This window comes from Spea bombifrons, chromosome 1, assembly GCF_027358695.1.
Source record: "Spea bombifrons isolate aSpeBom1 chromosome 1, aSpeBom1.2.pri, whole genome shotgun sequence".
NCBI classification, from domain to species: domain Eukaryota; kingdom Metazoa; phylum Chordata; class Amphibia; order Anura; family Pelobatidae; genus Spea; species Spea bombifrons.
The window spans coordinates 31,898,056-31,910,149 of NC_071087.1; the positions used below are offsets into that span (position 1 = coordinate 31,898,056).

The 12,094-nt window shown below is 37.0% G+C and overlaps 1 protein-coding gene across 1 annotated transcript in view; it reads left to right on the plus strand.

The window, feature by feature from the left end:
- Positions 1-1,578: 1,578 nt before the first annotated feature.
- MARCHF1 (membrane associated ring-CH-type finger 1) overlaps positions 1,579-12,094 on the plus strand; it is a 73,367-nt gene continuing 62,851 nt past the window's right edge. The window contains exon 1 of the mRNA XM_053460029.1: positions 1,579-2,241. Coding sequence (XP_053316004.1) covers positions 2,143-2,241 — 99 coding nt within the window. The 5' untranslated portion in view covers positions 1,579-2,142. The remainder of the gene's footprint in view (positions 2,242-12,094) is intronic.

A 12,094-nucleotide genomic window follows, 5' to 3' on the forward strand; every position in this document is an offset into this window, starting at 1 on the left:
CTTTTAATTCTATGTTTATATAGATGCTAACAATTATACCAAGTGGACATATCCTGACCTAGGCTAACAAGGCTTCTGCTTTATTGGTGCTCCACAGTTGTGGAGAACTCAGATCTTCTGTGTAACTGTCCCTTTTACACTATAATATCCTGGTGCCCAGCTCAGAGTATGGTGGCCCAGAAGTGAGTGTTGGAGGTGGCTGGAGTACTGCCCTTAGCTCAGACCCCCAGGCCAAATACACAAATGTACACAAAAGAGCCCTGACCCGTCGAGGCATGGACTCCACTAGGCCTCGGAAGGTGTGTAGGCACCAAGATGTTAGCAGGTCCTTTAAGTCCTGTAAATTGCAAGGTGGGGCCTCCATGGATGCATCCTGGTGCCATGTGTTCTCAAGGTATTTGATGCACATGCACCCGGCCATCCATGTGATGTAAAAGAAAACTTGATTCATCAGACAAGGTCACCTTCTCCCATTGAACCATGGTCTAGTTCCTTGTCTCACATGCCCATTGTAGGCGCTTTCAGCAGTGGACAGGGGTCAGCATGGGTACCCTGACTGGTCTACGGCTACACAGCCCATACGCAACAAACTGTGATGCACTGTGTTATGACACCTTTCTATCAGAACCAGCATTAACTTTTTCAGCAATTTGAGCTACAGTAGCTCATCTGTTCGATTTGACCACACGCGCCAGCCTTCGCCCACCACATGCATCAATGAGCCTTGGACACCCATGACCCTGTTGCCGGTTCACTGCTTTTCCTTTCTTGGATGACTTTTGATAGGTATTGACAACTGCAGACTGGGAACAACCCACAAGAGCTGCAGTTTTGGAGATGCTCTGACCCAGTTGTCCAGCCATCACAATTTGGCCCTCATCAAAGTCGCTTCTAATACTTTAACTTTGAGGACAAAATGTTCACTTGCTGCCTAATATATCCCACCCACTGAGAGGCGCTATGATAACAAGATTATCAGTGTGGGACCACCTGTCAGTGGTCATAATGTTATGGCTGATCGGTGTATGTTGTAAGTTAAACATCTATAATAGGGAGTACAAGCTATTAGGATTCATATGCTAAGTCTACTGCAGATGTATAGTTATGTTACAGGACCATGTCATTTTGCTACGTTATGGGTGGTAATGACTTTAGAAATGAATAATTTTAATTTGTCGTCGTGATAACATTTAAGAATCAGGATTTTGGAGACCTCAATATTCTTCTTTTACAAAATGTAAATGAAGGTGAAGGGAGTCATTCGTCAGTATCACGTGTAAGCCACTCGCTGTATGTGTGTTTATCTGCTCTGTGCATGTGTTGCCTTTTCCTCCCAGTTCTGTGGGTGCCTGTTGATTTTGCCTGTATTGCAGCTGCTGGTTATGTGTAGCACACAATACAGCAAGTGGATGTGGCTTCTGTATCTGCTTCAGATTAGCAGATAGCTGGTTTCAGTGTGTGGGTTTTTTTTTTTTTTAAACACCTGATTCACTTGCTGCTGCTCCTTTACTTGTAGGCAGATCCTTTGACCTAAGCAGATTAGACGCACGAACGACACAGAGAGCTATCTGTGCTTTTCAAGGAAGAGACTTGGCTCAAAAATAGAACGCTAAGCTTTTCAGCCCTATTGCCTATTTACCTAGTCAGCACGATGCTCTGTCTCTGGGGGCTTAGTAGCCTCCCGAGGAATCAGCGGGGAAACAAAAGCAGAAGTGGCAGCCGATGAAAATGTGGAAGTCGGTGCCATTAGAGAAAGCGCTTGCTAATAATGGCCTGCGAGACCCAGGTTTTCTTCGTTTCCATGACAGCTATTAGCTACCATAGAAATTGAATTGCTCGCTGCTCCTGGGGGAGTGGAAAGGGTGTTCGAGTGACAGAGCCTATTACTCAGAACTTGTCGTGGTCGTCCTTTTGCAAAACTAACTGGATTATGAACAATTCCTTTTTTTTCTCTACAGATTTCTCTTTTTTTTTTTTTACGGAAAATTCAGATTTTTTTTTTGTTCTTTAGAATTTGTGTTTTTATTTTGCCTTTGCATGTGTAAAATTCAAGGATATGTGCTGTAATACAGGTGGGCTAAATAGTGGGAGTGAAAATTTAAGGCGTCCAATCAGGTATTGGTTACCTGCACCTCCAACACTATGCCATTGCAACAGATTTGTGTAGCCCCTGCTCGGGAGACTTCTAGCAATGGGAGAAGTTCAATAGGAAGAAGCAAAGACAAGACCAAAGAAGTTGAGGTAGGTAAAGGATTATTTTCTACTGCTAGAGAATAGTAACAACAACAACAACATAAAGAAAGTAGCAAACAGAAATAATTTAAATATTATCTACAGTTAATTGGTAACACATGGAAAATGTTCCTTTGCTCCTGTGGTTACCACGTTCAATTCTATTTTTAGGCATTGATTAACATATTTGCATAAATTAAGTAAACACCTAATCTATTTTTTTTTATTGTTTTAGAAATTTAAAACAAACTACATTCATAAATTTTACCCATGAAACTGTGTTTTAGAATGATATATACGGTATATATATATATATATATATATATATATATATATATACTCCTATTTGTATAAATAATATTATAATCTATTTTTATTGTATTGGATATGTTTTTTTTAAATGATTACATTTATATATTACACCCATGTGATTTTAGAAGAATATATGTATATAAAATTCCATTTTTATGCATTGATCAACATACTTGAATACATTATTAAGTAACTAATCAATCAGAACAATGTAGTTATATAAAATGGTTAACTGCAATTCTATAATTCTAAATCAAATTTCCTTTGGTAGAATATGTGAATATCACTGTCGTTGAATAAAGAAATTGTGCATATTAAAAGCTGCCAGTTAGTTTGACTTTAGGACATATTCTACTTTATCACGTTGTATTGTTATTTGTTAGCAATTTTTCAGATATCACATTTGCTTCCAAAAATGCAAAGTCTTATTTTTTTCTGTAGAGGTGACTAGTATGATTTAAAGTACAAACATTTCATGTGACACTAGGTGGCCTTTTGTTGAGAAGAATGGGACAGTGCTAATTGAGAGAATGAGTCCTGTGATTTTAATTAGTGTGATTAGGAGGAGTATGAATAGCAATTTTGGTACTCAGAATAACAGCATGCGATATCAATGGTTCATAGCATTAAAACAATATATGACCAATTAGAAGGCAGTAGAAAATGTGTTAATAACATGTTATTTTATTTGTTATTATGTTGTGTTCGATGGCTCAATGAACAGCTTATGTAGATTTTCAAATATTTTTGGTTGATTGAATTTAATACTTTGTTGATTATTAAGAAATCTCCTTTATTGCGGGCACTATGTTATCCGTTAATAATGACCGCTCAATCCGTATAACTGAAGGCCAGGATTTGAATTGAAAGCACCCCCTTCCCATTGTTTAAAGTCATGGAAAACTTGCCACCAACAAGCATTAAGAGATTCTCTTGAGCGTAGCCATTAGTGCTTAAATTTGGTAAGACTACTAGGATCTTCACAAAAAGCAACTAACTGGTTTGAGGTTTGCCAAGTTTGCCTATATACTTTGTGAACAAACTCTCCTGTTAGTGAGTGTTGCATTTGACTCGGCAGGTTACAGATAATGTTATATTTTATACTGTTTGTGCAGATGTACCATAGGCAGGTTATTTAAGGGCAATGTGTTAAGTAGTGTTATTATTACAAAGATACATATTCTAAATACTAGGAATAATAATTAATAAATAATGTTGTATTTTATTACGACTTAAGAAACAATGGTACCCCTTTAGAATTTGTAGAAAAAAATCAACTAATTTTTAAGTTAGATTGGAAGCTCCAAATCCATTTATACTTTGTTGTTCATATATTGTTTTAGTACTGTCAGAGGTTTATTTACCTTTGGTGCTACCCTAACCCTATCATATCCAGGCCTAGGCCGACCCAGCAGTCATGTGATGTTATGGGTGAAATTGCTACATATGTTAATGTTAAGTATGTCCTGATTGTGCAAAGAAATGGCTACTATGCAACATTACGTTATTTAAAAACTATAACTGTTTTAGTCTAGTCTAGCAAATAACAGACAAATACAAAAAGTCACTACAGCTGTTCCATTGAGAAATGTACCCCATGTGCCCGGTAAGTGAGACACCCAGAGGGATCACATAAGAGTATATGTGTGTATGTATGTGTAAGTTTATGGTGTTAGAGAATGTGTGTGTGTGTATATGTGTATGTGTGTGTGTATATATATATATATATATGTGTGTGTGTGTAACCGTATGGTGATAGAGTGGAAGTCTCTCTGTACGGCGATAGAGTCTTCATGTGTTAGAATATGGTGTTAGCATTTGTGAGAGGATAGTGTTACAATGTGTGTTAGTGGATGGTGTTAGTGTGAGTGTGTATCAGCATATGGTGTTCAAGCGTGTTATGTGTATAGTGCTAGAGTGTCAGGGCTAGAAATGTAATGGAGAGGAGGGAGCAAGATCGTGTGTGTACATAAGTGTATGATGTTATAGTGAGTGGGTGTTTGAGTGAGTTTCACTATTAATGTGCGTGTGTTACTTACTGGGGAGGGCGAACACATACTGAACCCTGATGTCATTTACCCTAGGCTTACTTCTGCTTCAGTATGATTCATAGCTCATTCTGATATTAGATGTGTGATCGTGTTAATTAGAGAAATATACTACTCACTGAAGCAGCCTTGAAAACCCAAAGATAGCAGGGAATTATTCTGTTCATAGAAAATCAAAATGTCAAATAGCAGCAAAAGCTATTTGCCGTACCAATGTTTTAAATTTCATTATGGATATTCATGGGAAGGCAAACAAGGGTACTAATTTACTAAATTTAACTACTACAAAGCTATTAACTATAAAAAGAAACTTTCTTTTATTTCTTATTCATACCTTGTAAGCTGACAGAAAAATTACCTTACGTCAGGAAACTAGTTCAGCTCACAAAATAATATTAGACTAGACACGTGTTAGTTAAATGTGATTTATTATGACAAACGATATCAAAAGAATTTACTCAGCGTCAGTTAGTTTAACATAGACCGGTGTGTCAGCATTTAAGAACTATTCGACCCATCTAGTCTCCCCAATTTCTGAATACTTTCCTTACTCCCGGGTCTTACCTTATATGTAGCAGCCTTATGCATATCCCATGCAAGCTTAAACGCCTTCACTGTATGAACCTTCACCACTTCTGCTGGACAGCTATTCCATGCAACCACTACCCTCTCAGTAAAGTGATATTTCCTGATATTACATTGCCCCTCTACTTTAAGACTATATCCTCTTGGTGTGGTAGTTTTTCTTCTTTTAGATATACTCATTTATTATGTTAGTTCCCTTTATGTATTTAAATGTTTCTATCATTTCCCCCCTGTCACGTCTTTCTTCCAGGCTATATAGGTTAAGATCCTTTAACCTGTCCTGGTAAGGTTCATACTGTAATCCATAAACCATTTTAGTAGCCCTTCTCTGCACTTTCTCCAATATATCGATATCCTTCTGGAGATACGTTCTCCAGTACTGTACACAATACTCCAAGTGAGGTCTCACCAGTGATCTGTACAACGGCATGAGCACTTCCCTCTTTCTACTGCTAATAGCTCTCGCTATACAACCAGGTATTCTACTAGCATTATCTGCTGCTCTATTACATTGTCTACCTACCTTTTAAGTCCTGTGAAATAATTACCCCTAAATCTCTTTCCTCAGATGTTGTGGTTAACAACTTGGGGGAAACCATTGTCAGTATCAGCCAGCTCCCACAATGGAGAGTACAGAATGGATGGACACGGATACACAGATGTTCCAGGAGAGCTTTAAATTAATAACACACCTTTTTATACTGACTAAATAGGGAGGTAGTGGCACAGTCTTCTCTGAGTCTTCTCTGAGTAGATAATGGTCCAAGACCCAGTGCTCAAATACTGTCCAAATACTATGTCCATTAACAGTATGGCCGTGTGCCAAGGAACCTGTAAAGCAAAGAAAGACATAAGAAAGAACGCAAAGAAGAAAGAACTGCAAAAGAGCCATAGAAAAAAACAACTCCCACCACACACTTATGTTTGCTATACAGGAGGAGACATTGTATATGTTGTCATTTAAATTTAGTTTTGGGTGTAATGTTACTAAGAGTCTTGGTTGAGCTTGCCCCTGATGTAGATGCTGCCCGTCCTTCCCTGATGTTACTTAGTAGGACTGCTCACAATTATTGGACTACCTCGCTCATGGTGCCCACCATCAGACTTGAAGAAAGGAGAGCTACAGGAGTTCTTCACCTCAACATTTCCTCTAACAGGTAGCATCAAAGCTGAAGTTGCTACAGGACTTTCTGAGAACCCTTAGAGACAACTTGCGAAAACCCCTAGCACTGTCAAGAACATGGCCCAGAGCCACTAATTGAAAAATGAACTTGGTGTCAGGGATTTGGAGAAGTCAACAATGTAAAAAAAACTAGCAGAGGCTGGGACTGGTGGCATACTATTTCAGGAACATGCTTGGACCTAGCCTGAAATTCACAAATGTTCAGTGTGGCATCGTGTCACCTGTGTCTGCATAGTAGCAGGATATGCTTGCAACTCCAGCATAACCCGCATTTTATTGAGCTTTTAATATCACTCACAGAAATGGGATGCAAGAAATTGATCTTTATTAAGTGCTTTAATGTTTTCTAGACATGTAGCACACTGATACATTGTATAAGTAAGAGTGCTGTGCAGAACCATTTAATATTTAAAGACCAGTCTGGGGGACCTGTGAGGAAATTAAAACAATGAGTTTAGATAGAAATTGTTTAATGGAGGCTATACTGCGTCTTGATTTAAAAAAGATCTTACCTGGACAAGTGCGATACCAGAATAATTTAGAGCCCATGTACTCCTTGGTGAACTCACCCTCTATGCCTAATTATACAGGATATTGGAATATCGATAGGCTTAGTCAAAGATGGCTGGAAGAACAAAGTATTTCCAGAAAGGGTAAGAGCTAGTGTCATTAATCTTCTGGAAATAAGTTCTCTGGGCAAGTACCAAATTTGGTTTATGGAAAAAAACAGACAGGCCCGACATATGTGCCTCAGTTACTTCTGGAGCCTTCTGAATTACTTATATACTTGGGATACATTTCTGTTAAGATACGTGCATAGGGTACCACAATTTACGAGTTCCATACCCCTTCATGATTCTTTTTAATTCAGGTGGTACATTTGTCACTTTTACCAAGGAGCACCTTTGATGTTAATCCAGCCATTAGTACCATCTATGAGCATATTAACACAAGCAAATGGGATTCCATGTAATCATTGAACTAGGCGAAAGGAAGGGTAGTTATATAGTTACACATACATCAGCTGTAGATGTGCTCTCTATACATCATAGAGAAAGGCTTTTAGATTCATTAACAGGTATCATCATCATCATTTGTTATTTTTGGTATTTTATTAAACTTGTTCAGTCTATCCATTCAGAGCTCTATAAAACATTATGATCCTGTTGTCATGAACCAAACTAATGTACGGATGCAAGGCAGGTTATTCATACAATTTTGATGAAACCTGATCATTATCAATAATACAGAGTTACAGTATTATACGTTTTCTCAGGTAACACGTTTTGTCTGCAGAAAACATTGAACTGAACCTACATAATGTATATTTTATGGTTTTTTAGGGATGACTGTCAAGAAACTACTTATTTTAGAATGTATGGCGCAGATTGCTTTTTTTTACAGAAGACTATCCAAGACCAAAGCACTTCCAGGAAATGCTAATTGGGATAGGTCCTTTGTAACACGTTGTTAAATTGATGAGTTCAAACTGCAACTCTCCTGTAAACTCAAACTTTACTTAATAAACCCCTTTGTGAACAATATCAACCAGAATAAATAACAACTAGTCTTAGTCTGCTTACCCGTGCTATAAAATGCTCAAGAAATGACCTTATTCTCTGCTTCTTAGCCAACCGTAATTATTTTTAATGTACCAAAAATGGTGGTTGCATTTCTGAGAACCTTACAGGTTATTGGCAATGTGCTACAAACGTTGTGTTTATTTTATAATCAATAAAACAATACCAAAAAGAATAAACTCCGTGCAAATCTAACTCAACTCTAGAAAATCTCAAAACATAAAATACAGCCACCTGATAAGAAAACACAAATTAAATTAAACCTCAAAAGCATCATAATGGCAAACCTAAATATTATCTGTGTGATCATTCAGATTTGGAGTTTATAACATATGATTCACTTGGGGATAGTGTAGGTGTTTCGTCAAAAATAAATACAGTTAAATCTACAAACACACTGCTATTGAGTTATAAACAGGAAACCATCAAGGACCCTTTACACACACATTGTATATATGTTTTGTGTGTGTATGTATATATAACATATATATACAGACTATATGGACAAATGGCCATTACACCAACAAATGTTTTTCTGACATTACTTTCTAAATACATAGATCTTAATGTCTATTAAAGCTATAACAGCTTCCACTCATCTGGGAAGGCTTTCCGCAAGATTTTGGAGTGTTTCTGTTGGAATTCTTACCCATTCATCCAGTAGAGCATTTGTGAGGTCCTGGCTCGCAATCTCCATTCCAGTTCATCCCAAAGGGACCTATGCAAACCAGTCATCATGCCTTGGAACTCTCAGAATTTTGCCTGGAGACTCCATCAGAAGCACCGCTTCTCTGGTTCTCCAGGTCGACACCCGGATCCTCTGTGTCCTACCCACAGACATTAACGGGAACGCCCCTCAAAGGCCAGCAGGTATGCCCACCTACATCAGCGAAAAGTCCTGGCCACATCCTGCAAGGGTAAGCTCCGGATAGCTGGAGCCCACATGTCCGCAGGTATGCCAGACATGTCTATGCATTGGGGCTCAGTCATGCTGGAATAGGAAAGGGCTTTGCCCAAACTGTTTCCACAAAGTTGGAAGCATAGCATTGCCCAAAATGTCTAGGAATGTCCCCTTGACCTTACTACCACCTGCATTGGAATAATAATAATAGCACCAGGGAGCAATATGGAGTAGGAGCCAGACGAGCGCAGATCCAACAGTACCTACTATTTATAATTATTAGCTTTCCTTATTGCTTTAGCATATATTGTAGGAATGATGTAAACATCATAGCAAAATACAGTTGCTGATATATTCCACTAAAAAGAAGGTGCATATAGAGTCACTTTTTGCTATCTTTCTAGGTGTAAATCAGTTGATGTTAAAATAGGAATTTGGATAATGACTGCAAAGGGTGACAGAGAGCATGGTTTCCATGGAAATGCCATTTATATAATGATATTACGGATTGAAAATCTTTGTTTATCAGAAGCTGAATAAGAACATGTGCTGTTCCGGCTATGCATTTCTAACAAAATAAATGTTGCCTTTTTGCGATTGATAAACCTAATTTTGACTGTTTTGTTTCAAAATATTTTATTAGAGTTTCTTATATAAAAAATAAAAGGAATACATACATACAGATAAAATACAAGATGTTTATAACGACCCAAAGGAATTTTTGTAATTGGGTTAACAATTGTACAATGGTTAAAAACGTTGCTTATAAATTGTAATAGACAGTTCTACAATATGGTTAAGTAAGTATTTTTGACTGTTTTTTAATGTCTAAACCCTCCCTCCAGGCTGCCCATCAGACTATTATAACAACAGCTGAAATAATGACAAATTACGTGTTATCTGTAAAAGGTCCCAGCTGTGGCTGTAGTAGTTGGCCAGTTAAATAATAAGTTACTTTGAGATTAAATTAAATGAATGTTCACACTTTATAGGATTTAAAAATATATACCAGCTTCCATAGAAGTCTGGGGGTAGTGAAAGCTTGGCCCATAAGTGTGGGGGACGTGTAACATGATGTCAAAAGGTAGTATTATTGATGTATGACAAAGGATGAATTGCAAATTAATTTTTTATGGACATTCAGTAATAATTGTACATGCGTGTATGTCGTATAGGACTGTATAGTGAGCACCGAGGCAGTTGTCCATGCCCTATTTGCTATTTGCTCCATGCCCATGTGGCCCAGTACGTCTTTTTAAGTATGATCCTCAAAAAACCTAGAGCCAAGAATGATCACTATAGCTATCCTCATCTCTCTGTGATAGAAATTAACCACAGCTGTACAAATGCACGCGATTAAACATTCGCCCACTCATAGTTCCTAGAGAAGCATCAAAAATCAAGTGGAAAATGATTAGTTATAATTACATTGATTGCGAGAGCAGCAGAATTAATGTTTGAAAATAGTCAATAAACCATTTATGAGTAAAGACTGATAAAAAGCAAGCAAGTCAATGAAACTGGAAGTAAATACTGACAGTCTCAGTATTGTTTATGGTGCAGTATTAATTTGAAGATACACACACACACACACACACACACACACGCACACACACACACTGTAAGTATGTGTGCATATATATATATATATATATATATATATATATATATACCAGTATTGTTTATGGTGCAGTGTTGTACAGTATGTGTGTATGTGTGTATATATATGTATATTTATATATATATATATATATATATATATATATATATATATATTTATTTATTTTTCAATGTCACAGGCAGCATTGAATTAGACATTTTAGACGCACATATTTCTGTATAAAATTTTAAACTTGTGAAAAAACAAAAGCATCTTGAAATGCAGCACAGCAAGTTCTTATGTGGTCGTAAATTGTAGTTACTTTTGATGGTGAATATGACCAGTTGTTATGTTTTTTAGAACTGAAGGAGTGCACTTATCCAAAAATGAAATACCATAGGGATTGAATGAGCACAAGTCCTATTTACTTTGATATTCCTCTCGCTTATCCAAAGGCCTATATAGAACTACTAGAAGGAAAACATCATGTTCTAAAAACCTGCAAGAATTGTAACTGTAGAGCGAGGGTTTCTTCTGCTCTAGGGACAGCATTATTATCATTATAATCAGATTCCAGGAATGCGGCTATACATTTATAGACAACAAAACTAAGAATCAGTGCACACCCAGCAAATATTATTTAAAAAACCTATCTGAAGCATATTGGGGATTCCATCACACTATATGGCTGTATATATTGCTTATGGCCATTACATCAAAGTCCTATCTAAATTTTCATGGCTATATCTCTTACTGAGGAGCTGAATCAGTGGGACTACACTGCATTTTAACCCACTGAGACTCTCATGCAACTTAAAGTATTCTGGACACCATTAATGAGGCACCTGTGTGACAGGTGCTTAACCCTAAGGTTTGGTTCAGGCTATACTATATATAGTGATATAGTGTGACCAAATCCCCAAAATGTATGCTTCAGATGGGTGCTTTTACATAGTATTTGCTGGGTGTGCGCTGATTTGTTGCTTTGTTGTATAAGAAGACAAATGACAACAATTATATTAACACAGAGTAGCAGTATGCCATGTTAAAAGGAAAATCTGGTCAATGTATGCTGCATCATTCCTCTTGGCTCCTTGTGACCTGTGTGTGATTTAATAAAATAGTATTAAAATAAATCAATCATCATTTAATATGGACCCACTCTCTTATTTGTCTGTGAGGCAGCTTTGCATTATCTTTTGAAGCACCAATAATTGAATAAGCTTGATATGCTAAAACTGACTTAAGTGAAGATTGAACCACAAAAAAAATAGGGACGAAGCTTTAACTTGACCTTACAAATAAGAAGGATTAGAGAAGGCGATTAAGGTAGATGTAATTAGATGGCAAAAGTTGATTAAATGGTCATGTCAGATGAACATCTATAAATTAATTCATTTGAATTGGTGTTTAAGCTGTAAGAGGTCATTCATGTTATATTTAGGCCAGGATTAGGCACAAAGGGAAGTTGAAAATGGAAAGTTGATGTAATGAAACCTGGGAAACATTTAATGTGTTCCCTATACATTTCTTTTAAACAGCAACACAAAACAAATTGTCCAGTTTGCAAAATATTTTTAAAACATGTATTGCATTTTAAAAGATAAATGCTAACTCCAGAGACTTGCTATTTTCCATATTATGGAGGAAGTA